The sequence below is a fragment of the Cyprinus carpio genome, chromosome B11, assembly GCF_018340385.1.
Source record: "Cyprinus carpio isolate SPL01 chromosome B11, ASM1834038v1, whole genome shotgun sequence".
Lineage (NCBI taxonomy): Eukaryota > Metazoa > Chordata > Actinopteri > Cypriniformes > Cyprinidae > Cyprinus > Cyprinus carpio.
In genome coordinates this window covers 2,582,032-2,604,858 of record NC_056607.1, presented here as the reverse complement: position 1 = coordinate 2,604,858, position 22,827 = coordinate 2,582,032, and the positions used below count along the sequence as shown (strand labels likewise).

General features: G+C 37.7%; 1 protein-coding gene across 2 annotated transcripts in view; it reads right to left on the bottom strand.

Moving 5' to 3' along the window:
• The window catches only part of rargb (retinoic acid receptor, gamma b), a 39,546-nt gene that overhangs the window by 5,201 nt on the left and 11,518 nt on the right, over positions 1–22,827 (bottom strand). Inside the window, exons 3-8 of one of the 2 annotated variants that reach the window (XM_042733554.1) lie at positions 4,107–4,231; positions 3,279–3,435; positions 2,866–3,029; positions 2,133–2,309; positions 1,324–1,528; positions 892–1,050 (exon numbers count right to left, since the gene is read on the bottom strand). In XM_042733554.1, coding sequence (XP_042589488.1) covers positions 892–1,050; positions 1,324–1,528; positions 2,133–2,309; positions 2,866–3,029; positions 3,279–3,435; positions 4,107–4,231 — 987 coding nt within the window. Of the gene's footprint in view, positions 1–891; positions 1,051–1,323; positions 1,529–2,132; positions 2,310–2,865; positions 3,030–3,278; positions 3,468–4,106; positions 4,232–22,827 lie in introns of those variants that run through there. The other variant, XM_042733553.1, reaches the window with a different exon arrangement.

Genomic DNA, 22,827 nt, shown 5'->3' with positions numbered 1-22,827 from the left:
CACACAAAGATGACAGTGAAAGTGAAAGTGAAGTGACATGTGGCCAAGTATGGTGAGCCATACTCAGAATTAGTGCTCTGCATCTATCCCATCCAAAGTGCACACACACAGCAGTGAACACACACCCCGAGCAGTGGGCAGCCATTTATGCTGCGGCGCCTGGGGAGCATTTGGGGGTTCAGTGTCTTGCTCAAGGGCACCTCAGTCGTGGTACTGAGGGTGAAGAGAGCGCTGTACATTCACTCCCCCCACCAACAATCCCTGCCGGCACGAGACTCGAACTCGCAACCTTTGGGCTTATCTAACCATTTTTATGACTGCAGAAATATGTTATTTCAGTACACACATTATCCCACCGGTCACAATTGTGGCCGAACATAAAACACAATTTTTCACACACTTTTCCCAAAAAATTCCCAAAAATAATTATTGATTATTTCAAAGGGTTAGTAATGACACATAATTTGTATATTTTCATGTCTGGGAAAGATCTGTACCCGACCCAAACTTCTTGGACTTCTTGGACCCGACATGCATAAATTAATAAACAAAATAATGGAAAGTTGGCAGATTTTAAAAGAACTTGGGTCTTTTGGGGTCCATTCGGCAAAAGCACATGCATTAAAAATAACCTGAGATCCAAGGCTACTAATGTCAGTGCTAACTTGTGTCTGAGGCATTCATCAAAGTTTTGCACCCAAACCTGCTTGAGTCTCCGTCTTTCAGTGTGTAGTAGAGTTTGTATCGAGTAGAAGTAAGCAGCTATCAACTAAGCGAGTGCACTTTAAACATATGTAAATGTAAACATACTGTATGTAAACGCAATGTAAAGTTCCAAGACTTTATCACATTCTTCATACTGAGTACCACACAGACATAAATAATGCGTACCTTTAGTGCTGATGCCTCGGAGGTCAGTGACCTTCATCAACATTCGTGGGAACATGTGAGGCTTGTTGGGGCGTCGCCGGCGAGCGTAGATCTTTAATGCCTCTAGAAGAGGCTCCTGTAGCTGGTCCACCCGATGAGGTTCCTCCAGGTCCATGCGGTCTACTCATTCATCCAGACACAGAAAGTCATGACATGTCAATCAGAGTTCAACAACAGCAGAAGGATAGAGAATCATAATGTTTAGCAAAGAAGCAGGACAACCAGAGCAACTACTGCTGAAGGTGCAAAAATTTTAACTCGGAGATAAGATTAGCACATCACAGAACTTGATCAGCTATTTATTGTTAACCCATGTCATAGTTTCCACACACAACTGAGTTTCTATCTGTAAGTAGTTGGAGAAGAAGTTAACACACTGAGCGACAGCAGTACCTCCGCAGATGAGGCAGATGGCGCTAAGGAGCCCTGTCTCTGTGTCGTCCATCTCCAGGGGCAGGAGCTGCCCGGCGAAAGCAAACACCAGGTCTGTGAGTGGGCCGAAACCAGCGTTGTGCATCTGTGTTCTGTTGAGGGTCAGACCATCCGAAAAGGTCATCGTGTCCTGTTCTGGAGTGTAGCGAGTACAAATCCGCAACATCTGCAAAGTTCAATTTCACAATTAAAAAAAAAAAAAACTACAGTACGTGAAAGGGTACGGTGTTTATTTATTTTTTTCTCAGAATCCTACACCCTGTGCACTGAATTTTTAAAGGCTAGTTCACACTGCACAAACAGACACTAAACCGACAGTCACCATATTACAGTATGCCACACCTCAGATGACAAACAAACAAGTGCTGACCAATGCCAACACACACTGACAGGCCATCTACACACTGATCCAACAAAACCAGATGAACGTGTCTGTTGCAGTTTGTCTGCGTCTCTCAATGCAGAATAAACAGTTTAAAGTGATAGTTTTAAAAAAAAAGAACCTTTCTTCTGCTGAACACACACCAAAAAGCTGTCTGGTTAACCTCATTCTGCAAAATTTCTTCATGTGGTTGAGTAAATGATGGCAGTTTTTTTTTTTTTTTTTTTGTGAACTATCCCTTTAAGATGAGTTATCTATTGTAGAATTTACTACTTAGAACCATGCATTCTACCAACTTCCCTTTTGGTACATCTAGTCTTTCAATGCAAGAATGAATTTTGTTTGTACTCCCCCTAAAACATAATCTTGATGTTTTTGTTGTATTTACCAGTATATCAAGGCAGGCAGATTTCAGTAAGGTGATCTGGTCTGCAATGGTCAGTGAAGTGAAACCTGGCAGACGTTTGGCAAACTCCACAATCTTTATAATGCACTTGGTGGAGAGCTCACTGAACTTATCCCACAGTCCAAGATCCAGCTGAACCCTATGATCCGCACTGGAATTCTGAAGGAAAAGTAAAACAGGAAAAAACTTTGAGTATACTTATCCATACATCTCCATACGATAGATAGATAGATAGATAGATAGATAGATAGATAGATAGATAGATAGATAGATAGATAGATAGATAGATAGATAGATAGATAGATAGATAGATAGATGTGATTACACTGGTGCTGATCGTTATGATCTTGGCCCACACGGTCACCGTGATTTTGCCAAGTAAGACATGTTCCTGGATCAACATTACTGTCCGAAAATATAGACCTAACCCAATCCCTACCCCTAACCTACGCTTCATTTATTCATAAAATCAGAGGGAAATGATATGTTAATAAGAGAGTGTAGAAGCATCTAACCCTGACTGTAAGTCTAGACATTTCTTGTAAACTTATCCCTCAGTTCTGATTGGTTGATTGCAATGTTGTTCCTGGATCAACATGTTGTACTTGGTGAAATCACATTCACCTGGCCCACACAGTCCTGCTCATGTTTATTTAGCTGACAGATAGAAGGATGCATGTGAATATGAATTAATGTGTGAGAGCTCAGGACTCACAGTCGTGTATTTTCCGAGCTGACAGAGCGAAGGGAAGGTTTCCCTGTGTGCTTTGCTGACTTTATTGACCAGTTCTTCCAGTTCTCCACTCAGCTCGTAGCTTTCTGGAAGAACCACCTCCTCTTTGATGTCCTTCTTTTTCTTATTCCTGTCATTCCGGACCGCAAAGATAAAGAACAACACGAAATGAAGCCAACCATGTAGCATTCATGAATAAAAAAAAAAAAAAAAAGGAAGAAAGAAAAAACATGTTAGATTTTCTTTAAGGGTTTTATTCATACAAGATAATTCAGAACATTTTTTTTAGGCAATCATACAGTATATTTTTCACAAACTCGTGAATTCACGCTAAACTACAGCTTGCATGTCTTTATTGGTTGTGTGAACTGAGAAGAGTATAGATGGTGACGTACTGCTCTGATTTTTACCTTCCTTAGACATGCCAACCTCGAAGCACTTCTGCAGCCGGCAGTACTGACAGCGGTTCCGTGTCACCTTATTGATCTGGCAGTTTTTGTCTCTGTGGCAGGTGTACACCATGTTCTTCTGCACACTGCGACGGAAAAACCCCTGTTATGAAGATAAGCGAGACAAAGAAAAACAAAATATATAGACAGAAAAAAGGTAAGTTTAAAATCATGAATCATGGTTTTCTTTGTGATTTCAGGAAGTTTAGATTATGAAAATTACTCAAAAATGTGTGTAATAGAGAACAGATTGTATTAGCCTTAACAGAGAAATCAGTAGAGGGCACTAAAGAGTATGTTTGAATGAAATCAAAAGTCTTGATCTTGGCAGTATCACTAGGTGGCAGCACTCAAATCATCACATATGCTTATTTGATGCATGTGATGTGTTATAATGTAATTACATGCAATAGAAGTGTCTTATTTGTCTAAGTCTTCACATTGGGCTGTATTTTCCCACTACAAGGCTCAAACATGATTAACATTGGAAATTGCATTCTCAGGTTTTGTTTTGTGTATGTCATGTATTTAAAATGTTTTCGAAATTTGTCTAAATATAAATAACACTCTTCATAGAAAAAAAAAAAAAAAAAAAAAAATATATATTATGTTTTTATGAAATTAACTAGGCTTTGTCAAATAAAATCGGTGGATATATATATGGTCTGTATAGGTTTGTTTGTTTATGCCTGTTGCAGCCCTCACATTTTGTTTGAGAGCTGACCAAACCATAAATGAAAAACTAGCCAGAACTAGTTGGTCAAAAGTCCTGGCACCTTGCAGCCCCTCACAAGAGCTGACACCATATAGCCACCTCACACGAAGCAGAGGACACGGGGGGGGTGGAGAAGGAGAACTGGGAACCATCTCCTCTGAGCTTGTGCTCTGGGTCTCCACCGCTGCAGAAATCAGGAAGAAAAGGAGCAGATAATTAGTGCGATTACAAAGGTAAGAATATGGATGTTTTTTCGAACGCTCTATCCACACAGGCAAGTTCTGCACTGGAAAACATCACCACTCTTCAAAAATTTGAACATCTATTTATACTGTTAATATCTTAAACATTTATTTTCATTTTAAACAACAAAGTCACTTTCACTCCCTTTTCCTGAGTAATTGTTTAGAGTAAGCCTGGGCAAAGTTGTGAGATTATTTAACAACACTGCACCATCAAAAATCATGACTGAATCGGAATGTGTTCCATTTGAAATAATATTAGCATATTTAGAATGAAAGAGACAAAAACTGGATGGTTGATTATTGAAGTTGTCAAATGCATTAAGAGGCGTCTGCCCGGGGGTCTGAGCTCGAAGATAAATATTAAGTGAGCGCACTGAGGGGCAGAGGTGTTGAAAGAGAAGAGAGATGGGAAAACCGAGCTCCGGGACAGATGGATGAATTGATAATATGCTTTGACTGACACCTCAGCATGTGTTCAACTTGCTGTCACGCACCCAAATGGTAGCACAGTCAGATTCATAAACATCCCGGACACCAGCCATAGAGACGCAGACATATAATCTAACACAGTTTGCCCAATTTAAACACCACCGTGTGAATCCAGTGTAATATATTTTGCGTAAGTCCACACTGTCACTCGGTTCAACTTTCACCTCTAGACACCCTCTCCCCCCTCATGCTCTTGTTTCCTGGACCCTAAATTCCTCAGGCCTGGATGACTGGCTTTTTACTAGAGGTCCAGTCTCAAGATCACCCGTAAAGCCCGTCTGTGGTCTGACCGAGGCCTGAGGCCTGCATGACCAGCAGTTTATTGGCAGTGAGTCACCTTGGCCAGCCATTCACACCAGCAGCTGTCCCCTCACTCTCCACTTGTAAAAAATGAGAGAAAAACAGCTAAAACTGGGTCTTCAGAACTCCAGATTTTACGGCCCACAGAGGCCTTCGCCCCCTCCTCCTACTGAATAGAGCGGATCCCCCAAATGTGCCTCTCATTCTCTCTTTCTTCTCCTCCCTCTGTCCTCCACTCTCCCTCCACGGGCATCGTTTAACAAGAGTGCAAAATGAGAGAAGGTATAGATGAGAAAGCTCATAAAGAAACAGGGGGAGCTGGGGCTGGGGGAGGCTGGGAGAGACAAATGAAGAATGTGTGAGAGAGGGTGAATTTCACTTTGACCTTGGCTTTGACAGCAGCTTTGGCTTCTCGAGACATGAACGTGAACCGAGGGTCACATTAATACTTCCAATGATCTAATCGCAAGATCGCGAGATAAAATACGCAATATCGATGATGTGACATTTGGCAAACTATGAAAAGACATTTTATTTTATTTTTTTGCCAACAGCAGATATTCAAACTTCAAAATATGCTGAACTTAGTCCGGGTAGATGTTGTTTATAGTTTGACTGGAATGAAAGCAAAGTTGTGAGAGGAACAATTACAATACAGTACTGTTTATTCAGCCCAATTCATGGAACAAAAGCAGAACACATTTCTGTGTCAATTGTTTATGAATCTATGTGTGTAAAATTATGCATTCAGTTAATATATCTTCATAAATATACAAACACTGATTAAAAACTAGCTAAAAATTAAATAAATAAAAATCTTAAGCAGCAAATAAGCATATTTGAATGTTTTTGATCATGTGATAATGAAGACTGGAGTAATGATACTGAAAATACAGCTTTTCATCACATTTTAACTTTACACAGCATCTTAAAAAATAAAAATAAAAAATAATAATCAGGGCACACAGGGCTGAAAAAGACATCTGTCTGGCACATATGTATAACATTCACAAAAAAAAGGCATAGTCCCTGTAACATTATGTAGGTTAGGGTCAAGCACTGGTGTTGTTTTTCTTTGGATTTTGTGCAGTTCTGTCGTGCATATCAACACGTCTAGGTCTCTGGAATGCTGATAGACATAGTTCTTACACGTAATGTTCTGTGAAACACAAGGCCGAGGGTGATGGGCGAGTGAGTGGGTGAGAACGCAACCTGATCACTGTGTTTAAGTAGTAACTTAGGCTGAATTGGCTTTATGTGTTTATGTGGCAGCAATGCTTGAGTGACACAGAGCGGCTCTGAAAACATCCAGCTCCTTCAGTGCTTGGGGAGTGGAAACCTGGCACCACCAAAAAAGAAATGACTGACAGACATAAAGGGGAAGAAGGTGGAATGCTATTCTGTTCCCAATTTCTTTCTTTATTATATTTAACATGCTAGTTTTGACTTGTGGAGGATATGGTCCATTTTGAAATAAAGCAGAAGAAACAGTTAAATGAAAGAAATGATTTTCTATATTGGCAATTGACAGCATTAACAGATTTCAGAACAAATGAAAAATGTATAACTCCAGTCTAACTCCTGTCAGTCATTGTTTTATGAATGGGATTGAATTATATTTGTCACATTTAGACTTACATTAAAGCACTGATTTACACAGAAAGAAAATGATTTAATTGCATGTTCTCAACCCATATTTCTGCAGATTATGTATGTTTGCACTGTTTAGACAATGAACACAGTGAAAGGTGATGCAAGTTTTATCAGTAAAGGAGCTGAGGACTTCAGCATGACAAGCCAGGTTCTCTCTGCTGGCTCAGATTGTGCTGGGAAAGACATAGACTCGCTGACGGAAACACTGATTTAACAGCAACCTCAGCAAAACTAACAGGTGACCACAGTCTCTCTGACATCAGAAATAAGCAGGTTCTCACTTTATAGAGGAGCATCTTGCAAAGCAACACATTGCCTGCTCAAGACTAGCATGTGTTAATGGTATATTATCATATTTGTAGAAGTTTTCAGCCACTGATCTTTAACCTTCTACATAAGCAAAAAGGTTTACATTTTCAGTGCATAAAATGTAAAAACTGTACATACATGGTTTAAGATTAGATTCAGGGTTAGTACCTTGTTACTGCCATTTACTGTATGTAATCAGTACAATAGTATGTACATGCAGAAAAGGACTAAAATAAAGTGAAACCCATGTCATAATGCATGTACTAGAAAAAAAGAAAAGAAAAAAAGAATAATGTTGTTAAAGGATACAGGAAAATGAAATTCATGAATCAGTTATTGAATGAAAACAAATATATGCAAATTGATCAAACGCTGAGATCACTGTCAAAATCACTCATACATTTGTTATGTATGTCCACTATATTTAGGATCTACACACACACACACACACACACACACACACACACACACAATAGTTTGCAGTCAGAGATGAATGCTTCTTTTGTATCTTCTGCGTGGTTGTGTGTGTGGATGGACTGAACTGCATGATTGAGTCAACTCAAAAGTTACACTAAAGCATTCATGAAGCTCTTAATGCTCTTTTACATTACATCTACAAAATTGGGCAAACGCAAATTAGTCATTAGTAGTCATCAAACATATTTTAAGTGAATACAAATCTTTTTATACAGATGCAAAGAAAACTTTAAAGATCACCCAAGAGCTCTATAATAGTCAGTTGTGTGGAACTGTTTGAATAGTTTCTTTTTTTTTTCTTATCAGGAAAAACAACTCCTTTAAGTCAAATGCTGATGCAATCAATTTAACAGGCTTTCTGCGTGTTGTTAAAGTTTGTAACATCTCACCAACATTCGACTTGAAGTGCTACTGAGAAATTTAACAAGTTGGGTCAATTCAGGTTTGCCTCCAGAACCTTATGTTAGGGTTTAGATGTTTGCTATATGTTGTAAATGCCAATGTTTCTGACCATTTGGCCTGACGGAAGGGTTCCTTTAGACATTAATGCATATGTGCACTCTTCAAATTAAAGAAACTGATTGAAATGTGTGTATACTTAAATGCATACGTATCTATATAAGTCTTCTCACCACAGGTCGAGAGATGTAGTTCATGAGACCATGGTTGGGGGTGATAATTTATATTGCAGTATATTAGTTTAACAAATAAAACAGTGAGAATTGACGAGATAACATTTTATTTTGTGATGTAAAGTTGTTTGAACAGCTGAAAAGTCATCTCTTCCATGAGAACTTTACAGTTTCTTATGTCCCTCCCTGTTCAAGCTAGACAACATTTGAAACTGTATTACTACCACTGCTCATGCTCCTCGTGAGTGGCTCTGGATAAAAGTGTTTGCTAAATGACTGCTGTACAGCACAGTTAAAGGAAGCTCCACTCAATGTTTAAAATATTCATTACTAGTTTTAATATTTTGTATGTATTATTAGTAGCAATAATAGTAGTCTTTTATTAGTATTATTAGTGTAATTAATTAATATTCATACTCACTGTGTGTGTACTTGGATATACTTTTGGGGGAAAAATAGGGATAACATGGTTTTTGGGATAGGGTTAGAGTTAAGTAATGCAGGGTTAGTCTGTAGGAGTTATGCATGCATACATACGTGTATTTTTCAAATCACATGTCCTCTGTAGGATGCTGGAGTCTTTCCCAGCATGTCTGAGTGCAGAACGGCTATCACAGGGCTAACACACACACAGACATACACACATTTACATCTATGATCACACCTACAGACAATTTATTGTCTCCGATTTAACTATCCAGCACGTCTTTGTATTGTGGAAGAAACCGTAGCAGCTAGTACTCACACATATACACATACACATATACATACACATGCACATGCACATACACATACAGACTTTTTCCTGCCCTGACATGTCACCATTTTGAAATTAATCCCCTTAAATATTTCAGCTTTGAAAACACATAATGCTCGTGCCTGTGAACTAAACTTCTTGTTTTTCACATTTACAAGAGACACACGCAACAAAATCCACAGTCTTTAGCTTGACTAAAAGCTCATTTAATCCTATAACAAGCTGTTCTCAATGCAAACCAGCACCTGTGTGAAACTACATACTAAACATACACATACACTACGGCTGACCCGTTCAGCTGTCTGTCTATGACCAGACTGTGAACATGAATAAAGCTGGATATTAATACTGTAGATAGAAATTCAGGTAAAAACGATAAAGAGGGTCAGTACCGATAGCTTTGTGGGCAATGCACCAACATACAGTGCCATTGTGCTATGGGCGACCCGAGTTCAAATCCCACCTTAAGGACCTTTCCCAATCTTGCCACCCTCTAAAATATGTGTTTATTTAAATGCAATTTGAGGACTTTTTATATGGTCCAACCCGTTCTCATGCCAATTCGTACATATTTTACTAGGTGGCTAATTCATATGAATTCATACGAATGACCACACCTAACCCCGCCCCTAAACCTACCCTCACAAAAATCATGCAAAATCATGAGCATGTGTGTTCTCTGGGATCAAACCCATTATCACACGATTGCATATTGTCATATAACGCAGTGCTCTACCAACTGAGCTCTATGAAACCTGAATTAGGACTAAGATAAAAGAGTACAAAGCATTAATATGAGTGTGGCCTTTTGGCGGCGCAATTGTAGTATATGCTCTGATGTGTAATACATCAATTATTACAAAAAACTACCCATGCATACATATTGGTTGGAGGACATGTTGCTCACTCTGTGGCTATGTAATAAAAAAAGTATTTTTGCAAGACATTTCCATAGACTTTTTTAGATTTTCATTTAGACTTTTTTGTTTGGTTGAAGCACCTGGGGCCTCATTTATAAAGTGAGTGTTTGCTCAGATTTGATCTTAGAGTGTGCGTACACTTAAATCCACGTCAGCGCTCATATTTGTAAAAACTGGCTTTGACGTGGAAAAGTGCTTAGCTTCACGTCAGGGTCTGTTATGGGTTAATGACATTAATTAGGAGTCGTTTACAAGGCAGAGAGCTGAAACCATTCATTTGTGCGCAAGTTCAAGATCATTTGCGATTCATAGATTTCATATATGAAAGCGTTTTCTGTACCTACGTTCATTTTATGAATCACACGTACGCCTATTTGAGAGACAATCGTCAATTTTAGGATGGTTTATGCACAGCACTTTATAAATGAGGCCCCAGGACTTGCTGGAACAGTGCCGTGATTATTTTATTTTGGATTACCATATAAAGTCAGTCCATCTCAAGTGGCCTGATATTTAATTGATTTTGGATTATATGGATATTTGATTTTACAATACCAATACATAGAGTTAATTAAAATGAGGTTATGCATGCAGTAAAATCAGATATTAAATTTTGTCTGTTCGACAAAATGTAACGAGTGAATAAGGACTAAATCAGTGAAAGTTAACCATGGTTTTAGTTTACCAAAAAGTATCAGTTTATCAAACATCAAAGAACAACTAAGCATAAACCTCTACAAGCATCTCCCCCAGATCCTCTGCACACATGGACCAACACATGTCCTGATGGGCTGAAGGAAGACTGCAAAAACAGGAGCTCTTTCTTAGAAGCAAGTTGTTAAACTTGGATTGCCCCTTTCATTCAACAACATGCATACAATGCTTTCTTCTTTATAGTACCTCATAAACCGACCCTTTTATTTTGCCTTTTCAGGGTGAAGCTGAGTCAACATTTGGCCACCTCCTCCCCAGCCTCAGTGAACATCGTAACAACCCACTCAACCGACAGGCTAAAAAACGTATTCCTGATCAACAACTCAGTGTCAGTCGTCCCGTACCTGACAAGAACTTAACCAAAGAACCCATAGCATCCCGACAAGAATTTAGCCAACAAATTATTCCATCCTAGTAAGAACTCAATGTGTAAAGCTGTAAAGATGAACTTAATCCTGCCAAAACATCACGATTTGTTAAAAATATACTGCATTGTGGTCAAAGAGTTGAATAATCTCTGTTTCCATTTTAGTTCAACAGTGTTACCAAAATATAATCTGTTAAAGTAAATCACTTTGCATTCAGTAACAAGACTGAGAACAACTTGACCTTGAGGGGTCTTCAACAAAAGAAGAACTACAAAAACCCTAGCTATAACCAACAATCAAACGAGAAAACTAAACTTGAAAACTAAAGTTGAAGTGCACAGACCCCAGATCTAAGAGTTACTAAGCACTTAAAATTGGAGACAGCACTGCCCACAATGGATCCCAAGGCTAATGAACTAGCTAAAGCTAACAAGTTCAAGTTTAGCTGCTGAGGTACGATTCTGAGACCTGCTGTGGCATCTTGAGGGTGGTTCAAAAGGGGTGAGAAAAGCGATCAGGCTATTGTCAATGGATTCATTGTGGGGTTGGCTATAAAATGGCATTACAGCATAGGGGCAAATTCCAGCAGGGGCATGTGAAATCAGTCGCACATAGAATAAAACACAGGCAAATTTGCATGGGCTTTGTCCAATGATTAATTTTCCTAACTGTTTCAGTTTTTCCCTTACTAGTTTCTGTCTTACTATTTTGCAATGAGTCTCTAAATAGTTCAGTGAGTCAGCTCAATTACTGTATGCAACAGACTCCAAATGATTGGACAAAGAACAAACTAAAGTGGAGACAATGAGGAGGGTAGTTCATATTTTTTTCATGTACCAAAGAGTAATTCGGGATGAACCAGCAGACTGGAGAATTCTGTTAACAAGTTGGAAGATCCTCTGGTGTTTTCTTTTTTTGGTGAATTGGTGGAACTTGAATTCTCACTGTGCTATTTCAGTTAATTTATTTAATATTAAATGTTTAGCGAATGTGCTAAAATAACTTGTGGCATTTAAATTTCATAATAAATACACAAAGTATTTCCATATGGAACAAACTTGCCAGTGGATTTTCCTGTGGCCATAAAGAAGCAAAAGATGAGAAGAAACCCCCAATCATCAGTTCTCTTCTGCTCTCTGTCTGTCCCCATGGGCTCCCTAATCCTTTAATTGAGTTCATTGTATTCATAATTGAATAATTAAAGACATCTATTAGGGTCAAAATGGAGTGACACAAGAGACTCCAAGCACACACACTCACACACATGAGAGAGATTAAAGAGTTTTCTGGACATTATTGAAAACTAGAGTGTGTGCATTATTTCGTATTTGTTTATTACATACATTTACATAAATGTTTTGGATTTTATTCAATATTCCTGACAATAATCAAATAGCTTATGTTTAATAGTATAACCACATACTTCGTGTCCAGTAAAGGCTATACTATACTTGAACACATAGGCACTGTATTTACATATTCATTTTTAATTGTTTCCACCAAATTTATGCATGAAACATGTAGTTACAGCACATCTATATGCTTTCAATGTTTTACACTATGCTCTTAATGATGTCACTTTTGCAGAAAAAAAAACTGTTTATAAACATGTAATCTTTGTTCTTATCATTACTAATTGTAAACATCTATCACAATGAAACAATTCATACCAATGTTAGTTAAACAAACAAAAAAGTTGACAGAAGAACAGTTTACAACATGCGCACAGCTGTAAAATTGTGTAGTGGTAGGCTTATAAAATGTGCAAAAGTACATTATTTATCAGCACAAGTCAGTTTGTTCTGTGATCTAGGCAAAACTTCTGGCAGCCAGCCATTGGGAAGTTAACAAGAGTACCATTTAAGTCAGTTAACACATGACAAGATGCTGAGCACATACTACAGTCACTCAGACTCCTAGAATACTTTAATAAATGCTAAGAGTTAAAAGGACACAGAGTTGGAGTGAGTATATTGGAGGTACAGAGACATCACACTTACACTGCAGGCTAGTGTTGTTGCTCCATGAGAAAGGTTCTAGGCCAGGGAAGAAGGAGCTTGCTTTCCTGAGCATGCATGAACTCTGAGTGGATACGTCAAAGAGGGGTCTTGCCCTTACCCCGAGAGCCTCCACACAGTCAAACATGATGTCCAGCCTTCGCCAAGAACTCAAACTCTGTCCCAGATGTTCTGTACTGTGTCTCAAGCTGTCTGTCAACTGCAGATACGGTTAAGCCACACAGTAGACGATGACCAACAACAACAATGTAGAGTCTGGAGTTTCCCAGTCAATCTGGAACTGCTGCCAAAGCTATCAATGGCAAGAGAAAGTCTCAAGGACTTGAGACTTCTGTTTCAGGTGTAGCTGTGACTGTAGCCAGCAGCTTCTCTGTTAGTAACTTGAACTTGTCTGTAGCAGTTCTTCGTTGAGTCAAGTGGCTCCTGTGCAGCTCTATGCTGACCATCACCCCGTGCCTGTTTTTCTCTGGCGTCTGTTGAGTTTTTGAGCTTTGTCAAACTCAGCCGGACTGTCAAGACTCTTAAGTGTCAGCTAACATACTGTGACTCGACAACCTGCACTATTTCACTCGCCGCAGCTAACTCAGCCCACAACAGAGGGAGAGGGGCAGGAATTACAGAGCGAGGGAGGGGAAGAGAGGGGGAAGGAACGAGGCGGGTGCTTTTGTGGTTGGCTGAAAGACAAAACTTTCCCTTCCATTTTCTGCTAGAGCAATCCTGTCAGCCTGCATCATATTTTATACCTTTGCAAATAAAAACAAACAACATGTCCTCCTCTCACTCCCTCTATCTATCAATCTTCTGCTGTTCTTCCTATGAAACATATCACTTTCCTTTTCATTATGGAGACCCCTTTTGTACTGAAGTGTTGATAAAGATGGTTATGCACCCTTCAGAATTGAAGAATGTCTTTTAAATTCCAATTTCTATTCCTGAATTTAGATAAACTGAATGCAGAATTGCAAGTCTAATTGGAGTATACAATAAGTAAAAGGAGTATAATTTAAAAATAATAATTACAATGAATTGAAATTCAACCGTTTTCTATATACTTTGAATCTTAACTTGACCTTTTAGAAGTTGAAAATGATAGATAAGCAACTTTAAATTACTTAGATATCAAATTTTGCAGTTCTGAATTTTACCCAAACAAATGCAAATCATATATGTAGATTTGAAATGTATTTGTTATATATTTGTGACATTAAATGCTTTATGAAATTCATGATGATCGTTTGATTCAGCTTTTCAATTTGTAATAAAACATTTTGTATTAAACAAAGAAAATGCAAAATTGAAGCATTTTCACTAGTGGTCTTGGACCTTTGGACTTAAATGAGTCAAGCTTCAGTCTGGATCCAACCCTTACGAAGATCTGAGATAACCGAACACCTTCAGAGGACCTCAGATGATGCTAACCCTGGAACAACATATAAAACTACCAAATTTTACTTAACTGCAACGTTTAATCGCAATCGCAAAGTTTAATCGCAACATATAACCATGGCAATTAGCTGCCTGGTCTCATGGCAAAAACATACATGGGGGTACTTTTTAGCAAGACACGAAATACATACCAATAAGTACATATCACTGCAGTTTCCAAAAAAATTAAATAAAATGAACACTAGAGACAGTAAAACTCTGACACCTTTTAATCCTTTTCACACAAATTTACAGTTTCGATTAATAAAGTGTAATTTTCGCACAATTACTTAAATAATGTTATGTTATGATTTGAAAACTAATGCTTTTGAATGTTAGCATCACTCATATCCAGCTTCATATCTATGAGTTTTCATAGACAGTAGGTTTGTTCAGTAACTCACAGAGTATGGAGACATTTCTCTTTGAAGTAAAAATGGTGTTTCAGAAAAGTACCCAGAGGTATGTATTTTTATGAGACCAGGTTGGCAATTAATAGTGTTCACCATCTGTTTTATGTGTAATTTATAATTAACTGCATGATTCTTACTGTACATTTCTGCCATAGACACCACTAATAACCTCCTAAATGTAATGTAGAAACTTCATATTTTCTGATTGGTATAGTGAAAAGCACTATACAAATAAACTTGAATTGAATTGAAAATGATCTTAAAACATTTAAAACCTGTTTAGTCAAGATCCAAAGCCTACAGTGACATCAGGAATTGTTTAAACAATTTTTCATATTTTTGTTCTTCTTCTCACATCCTGTTCTTTCCCAAAAAAAAAAAAAAAATTATATTAATAAAAGTGGCAATAAAATGTCAAAGCTGAACCAAAAAAGTTAACTTTTCCATCCAGTAGAAAAGAAGTGTGTTTTGGTTTGGCTGCAAAGGTTTACGGATGCACAGTGTGACTATTTGAAGCCTACTGCCACCTTTAGGCAACTCACAGCCTGGCAAACCCTTTTAACATTTCTCTCTCTGCAATGTTTTAACTGGCAGTCCTATCATCGGCCCCAGCTCTCACCTCTCCTTGACAGTTTTACTTTTCAGTTCTTATTTTTCTGTTCCCAACTTACATCATCTTTATTTTTTCTCTCAGTTTGTCATTTCATCAAGTGCACCACAACTTAATGCAGTCCAGATCTGTGGTAACTCTTCCAAACAGTTGCTACTGAAATATGCCGAAATCTACGTCAACTGTCCCTGTTGACTCTGTATTGCATTTCTTTATTCTTTTGCAATGTCTTCCAAACTTGTCTTGACCCAGCCAAAGTCTGTATCCAATGTTCTTACTTTGACATGTACGTTTTTCATGGTTGTGTGCATTATTTAGAATGCAGAGCTGAAGACTACATACATATTTGTCTCCACATATTTACAGAGACTGCATCAGTGAGGAAACTCTGATTAAATGATGACAGACTTGTTTTTTTGTTTTTGCTCCAGATGTTGCAGTTTGACATTTTCCTGAGCAAAAAAGCATGTAATATATGAGTTTTAAATTAAGCAATTTTATGAAAAGCCTTTTGTTGCATTTCTGCAGTTTGTTCTTCAGCAGATCACACCGGAGCATCTGCATGGCTGACTCATGAGTCTTATTATAATCACATTTCCTCCAGAAGAGTGTGAGAGAAACAGTGTGGCATTACATTTACACAAACCCACAGCTTATATGATCCACCTTCCTTCCCTCCCTCTCTCTCTGCTTTTCCCTTTTCCTCCCCTCATTCGAGAGGACTGAACCCTGAAAGCCACCCCCAGTGGGGTGCTAACTTCCCCCAAAACTTCTGCCCACCCTCTCTCTCCCTCTCACTCGTTCACTCTCTCTGTCTAAGAGGAGAAACAAAACATTTTACTGAAACTAGTGAACAAAAGTGAAACTAGTGAAAAAAAGGTCACCTTACAACAAGGTCCCATTTAACCCATTTAGTTAGTGCATTAACTAACATTAACTACCAATGAGCAATATGTTTGGTACAGTAATAACTAATCTTTGTTTACACTTTTAACAGGTTTCATTGTTACAGTGTAATTACACATTTAAGTAATGAGCAATATTAACTAACAACATGTAATACTAAAGCATTATGGTTAGGGTTAGGGATTGGTTTAAGGTTAGTTACATGTAATTATGCATCATTTACTGTCATTGCTATACATGTAACTTGTAACTAGGACACTGTAAAATGAAGTGTTACCAGTCTTTGTTAATGTTAGTTACACAAAATACAACTGTTTATTGTTAGTTCGTGGTTAGTCAGCTCAAGTTCATTGAATAACTGATAAAACTTTTGATTGTAATAACATATTAGTAAAGGTTGAAATTAATAGTGACTAAGATTAATAATTGTTTTATATATTTCTTTCATTGTTAGTTCATGTAACCAGTTAACTAATGTTAACAAATGGAAATACTAGCACATACAGCACATTGAACAGCAACAACACTGTGTTTCATAAATTGCTAATTAGTGTTATTGTATATTTGGGAAATGCAGCATAAAAGCACTACATTCTGACTGAGAGAAGTAAAAAACATTTGATCAAGCTTTCACAAAATGTGAATCCAAATTTTACCAAACGCGGTTTACAAAGCTGCTTTTCTTTCGCCTGCCTTCCCATTTTGTAGACATCTGTTAATCTGCACATACGTTATCCCCTATTTCACCCCATACCTTTGCTCTCTCTGTCTCAACGTTTTCACCTGTCTTTCAACACATCCCCCTCCCTCTCTTGCGCTTTCTCATTCTCTTGTTCTCCCTCTCTCTCTCGCACACACACACACACGCACACACTCCACAGTGACACACAACAGGGAGCAGCACTGCACAATCTCAGCCAGTTCTGTTCTCTCCACACCTTGAGGCAATTACACCCCCCTTCAAACACACACACACACACATGCAAGCCAAGGCCCGAGGACTGCAGAAAGGAAGGGGGAATGCAGACAGGAAAAGGCGCCCCATTCTGTCTCTTTCTTTCTGTCTCTTTCCCAGGCCTTTCTGCTTTTCATCTATCTGCCAATCATTGCTGTCCATCTGTGCCTCTGCTCTTTTTGTATCTTTTTATTATTTTTTTAATTGTCTCTGTCTTTCTCCATTGGTGTTGGTTGCTCATCCACAGGCTTTTGCAGAATCAAATGCAAGTTTTTTACTGCCGAGCACTGGCGTCATGGGATGCCCAGACAGACTGAACAAAACCTACTCTGTTCAAACGGCTCACTCTTCTTCCAGCAAGGAACATAAACCTGGCCCTCATACTTAGTGGTTGGAGCTGCACAGCATTTGGGTTTGGATTTCTGACTGCATGTGTGCTGGATTTGCTTGTATTGGAATGTGTTGTTCCTTGGGGGTCTGTAGTGTGTGTGTGTGTGTGTGTGTGTGTGTGTGTGTGTGTGTGTGTGTGTTGGTCATGAATTGTAATCTGACCCTCTAGGGGGAATACAGTCTTTCCTTCATTAAAGGGCACTTATGTACACACATACAAACATTTGCAAAAGTCCAATTAACTTAATTTGCATTGGTAATAAATCTGCAAATGTTCACTTAAAGAAGAAGTTCATCCAAAGATGAAAATTCAGAAAGCTATCATATATATGCCAAGTTCTGTCATGAAACTGTAGATGGCGTGGGCTGATGGCTAGTTAACGCAAACTGATGGTATTCACAGCATTAAATACTTGAGCTTGTGACTATGAGCTTCTTGCTTTACATTTAAATGGCTGGTTAGCATTCACTAGAGCAGTTTGCGGCAAGCTTTCAGAGATCCACTGAAACTAATGATCTGATCATACAATCTAAACATTCTTATTCTTAATATGCAATAAAAATATATTAAACTATCAAAAAAGAAAAAGTGAGCATTTGGATTTTTAGGCAGAATTAGTTGGGCATACTATACCACAATTACAAGATGTTCAGTGATTTGCTTTTACAGAAAATGTTTTGTTAGCATATAAATAGGTTAAGGGTAAATATATTTTCATTGCAGTGACGTTGATGAATGATAAAAAAAAGGAAAAAAAGACAATTACTGAATGACAGAATTTAAAACTATTTTCTCAGGACACCTGAGCCTGAATCGGGTGGTTGATGGGGGTTACTTCATCTATCTATCTATGTGATTCCTGTTTGTTATTGACGCATATAGTGCATGTTTCTACCTAAGTTTTTAGCTATATTGGCTCAGACAGACAGTTATTTAGGTCATTAGTTAATAAACGGGTACAGCACCCACCCAGAAACACATTTAAGTCAATTCACTAGTTTAAGCTATCTGGTCAACCGATCAGGTACACACAGCAGTGGTCCACTAGCGGCAAACGGGCCCAGGCTCACAGAGATAGCAAACACTCTCAGCAGCAGTACATATGTCTTGGCAATAGATCTCATGTCATCTCTCTCCTGCCTTATGGGGATGATTTCAAGCATATTATTGTATACGTAGCAGCAGTATGTTTTCATGCTCAAAGCAGCATACATATTTTGGCTGTTTTGTTTCTCGTTCCAGCTTTTGGGGGGTTATTTTGTATGGTATTTGTCCAGCAGTAGTATGTCTTAAATACTCACAGAATCTGTGTATGTACTGGCAGTAGCAAGCTCCTGTACTTGTTTTGCAGCAGCAGCAGTGTAGCAGATCTAATCCGCCAAGACCACATACATTAACACTGTCATATCCATTGCCATGCTAAAATCTTTAGAGAGTTGTCATGATAGAAATATATAAAATATATAGGATATAAATTCAAAAAACTTTACTCTGGATCCCTCACATCCAAGCCAGTTTCTTCAGGGGGGAAGAACTACTTCACAGTCAAATCACTTTTTAATTATGGTCAATACTGTAATCACAATTATATAATATGATTAGGATTGTTGCAGGATTTGTTTTCATTCTTTTGTTAATTAAATATAAGTAAATAAATTAAGTATATTATTTGTTGCTCAAATAAGGTTCGTCTTCCACAGCAGAAACTAATACAGAAGACAAGTAAACAGTCAGCAAAAAAAAAAAAAAATAATAATAATAATAATAATACTGAATCTATATAAAACATTTTCATGATTATCATGGTTTCATAATCATTGGATTAATTTGATTAATTAAATCAAATTCGGATTAGTCACACAGACCTATCCAGGTCATATTAATTCATATGATCAGGAAAAGAGCAGCATAACCATTCTGCTAAACATCTCCTTTTGTGTTCCACAGAAAAAAATAGTCAGCCATAAAGAAGGTCTAGAAATGATGTTCAGATTTTTAAGTGATGTTAGAATTTTCATTTTTGAACTATTCCTGTAAATGAACAAATAGAAAGATTCAAGCACAGCTTGACAAATGCTACTGGCATAAAAGTGCACAACTCACTCCTGTTTTAATGTCAGTAAGTCATGCCAGCTAACTTGTGACGGGACAGTTTCCCTGCAGCATTTAGCCAGCTGATCTCTATCACCACCCACTCTTTCTTTCTGTCCGTCTGTCTGTCTTTTTTTCTTTCTTTATTTCTTTTTACAGTTTAAATAACAACCTCTATAACTTTATAATCTTCATTTCAAATTACTTTACTAGAATCCTCCATCATGCAAACAATCAATAAATAAAATATAAAAAACTAATCTCTCTCTCTCTCTCTCTCTCTCTCTCTCTCTATCACACACACACACACACACCACTGGTGGTTTTAAGAATTGGGCCAAACCCCAGAAATTCCAATCCAATTCTATATAAATAAATAAAGAGGCACAATGTGGAGTTTGTGCTTTCACAGCCTCAGTCCTGCAGTAACCTCTGCATTTGGCCATCCTCTGCTTAAAAAAGAAAAACCAGAAGCTCCACTAGATTCATAACCTCATGTGCAGATGAGTGAGTTTGTGGGTTGGAGTGTGTTAAAGGATAGCTTTTTTTGTATGACCAATGCAATCCATTTTATTTATGTTGAGCACACCATTTGAATGAGAATGTGAGATTGCACACTTCAGTGTCATAGATAAGTATTCCATATTTCCTTGTGCATGCAATGAGAGAGAGAGAGAGAGAGAGAGAGAGAGAGAGAGAGAGAGAGAGAGAGAGAGAGAGAGAGAGAGAGAGAGAGAGAGAGAGAGAGAGAGACTTTCCAGTCACACTTAATGAACTAAGTGAACTACAGCAATGATATCATTAAACGAATATACCATATTTGTCCTTTGGGGGCAGTAGAGCTACAGAGGAGTGACTGGTATTTTAAAGTTTTGTTTGTTTGTTTGTTTTTGCTTACATTTTCAAAACGTTGCCTCTTTTTTTCAAAACTTTACACATTAATCCAAGAATTGCACACACAAAATGCAAATTGCCTTACATCTTTTGCAAAATGAAGCACTGCATCCAAAATATCACAAACACACCTCAAAAGCAAACATTTGCAAACACCTTTGCCATAATATTAGTTCCTGTTAGATTTTTGTGTGTTACGTAGAGAATTGTGTGTTGTGTTTTGCAAAAAGTGTCTTATGAAATTGAAAATTAGTGTATGGTTTTGCAGATTTTGTGTGTGCTTCTGGTGTTTTGAGAGTATTTAATAGTTTTATATTTGTACAATATTATGTAATGTATTATTTATATTCAATATTATATTTATTATATGATAAATTATGTTGCACAATATTTTGCACTGCAAATTCAATATTATAAATATTAAATGTTATATTTCCATATTTGTTATTATTGTGAATTCCAGGTTCTTTTGAATTCCATGTTTCTATTTTATGTGTGGTGAATGTCAAATGTAAAGTTTTAGCTCTACAGAAGTCCCAGGTTTTAGGTGCAGAGTAAAAGCATGCAAAGTGTACTCGATTTTACTCAGAATTTGTCTAACATCTCAGGACGTTAAATCTGAAGCCAATAAAAAAGTAAAGTGGTCTTTTATGTACAGTTAATAGAGTTGCTGTCAGTACTGCGGCTGAATAATGTCTCAATTCATAAGCCATCAGACACAAAACACATAATTTAATATTTAATTCATAAAAAAAGAAAAAAAAAAAAACTTCACTTCAGCAGTTTTTATGCCACCACTGCAGAAAGAACAGCAAACATATTTAATGTATCAAAAATTAAGTATTCTCAACCACTGACCTTAACACTTTCACCATAAGCTAGATGGATGTGATATACAGTTTGTGTGTGTGTGTGTGTGTGTGTGTGTGTGTGTGTGTGTGTGTGTGTGTGTGTGTGTGTGTGTGTGTGTGTGTGTGTGTGTGTGTGTGATTTGTAAGTGTGGAGGTGTGTGTGTGTGTGTGTGTGTGTGTGTAAATAAGACCCACTGGACAACTTTAGCCCAAAATACGTTTAGCTATACAACCTGGATTTTGTGCATTGTTGCATTATGTGTCAAGTGCATTATATGTCTCATAAGGCCTTGTTTTTATCTGTTTTAACCCATAACATGAGTCTTGGTGGTATAAATTGATATATTTAGATTGATTCAGTGATATTAAATCATATTTTTGACAAACAAAACCATTTAATTGACATCTACAATTTTTAGGTTACCAAATTTAGTGAACTAGGGTTTCTTACAAGCACACAAATTTAACAACCAGTGTTTATGGCAACGGAACTCTGTGCTTGCAGTTGGTTCAATATCATTATCCTTGTGTGCACTGCATGCATTTTTTTTTTTTTTGGCCTTGTTTTAAGAGTGAGGACAGGGTGAAGGCTTTAAAATACTCTGTTGTTTACGATGCAAACAACTGAGTGATCAGCTATTTCAAGAAACAGACTGTCCCGCCCGTCTAGCCCATCTGCCTCTCTGTCTCTCCCTCTGTATGTTCCTACTCTGAAAGAAGAAAGGATAGATTGAGGGATGGGTAGATGCTATCTCTTATTAAATGGAGCTAATGAAGTGTCTGTGTATGAAGGCACCACATGATGAGATAATCACACTGGATACTGTTAACACAACTATTTTACTTTTACTACTTTTTTATCTCTCAGGAAGACAAAATACGAAGCAGTATCCCAGGTATCATACATCAAACATCCTGTGACCGCTATGTGACTTTTTTTCCTTTTCCTTTTTTTGTATTGAAATGTAATCTTTGTTCAGTTTGCTGAACAAAGTTGTATCCTCCTCTTTCACTCTTTTCTGGCTATAAATGGACATTTGTGTTTATATGCATTCTTCAGCGTGCAAAGGATTTGAATTTGCCTTTCTGTGTTTTTTTTTTTTTTTTTTTTTTTTTCTCTCTTCGTCAGTATTATTCCAGGAGGTGGTGACTGGCATGTGGTCTGTTTGATACAGTGGTGTGGTGTGTGTGTGCGCTTCGGCAGGATTATTCCAGGAGGTGGTGACTGGCATGTGGTCTGTTTGATACAGTGGATGTGCATGTCTGAACACAGCCAACATCAAGAACAAACCCTGAACTGAAGAAACTCAAAGCACACTTTACTGGTAGAATCTTCTATAATAGCTTCATTTATTTTGCTCT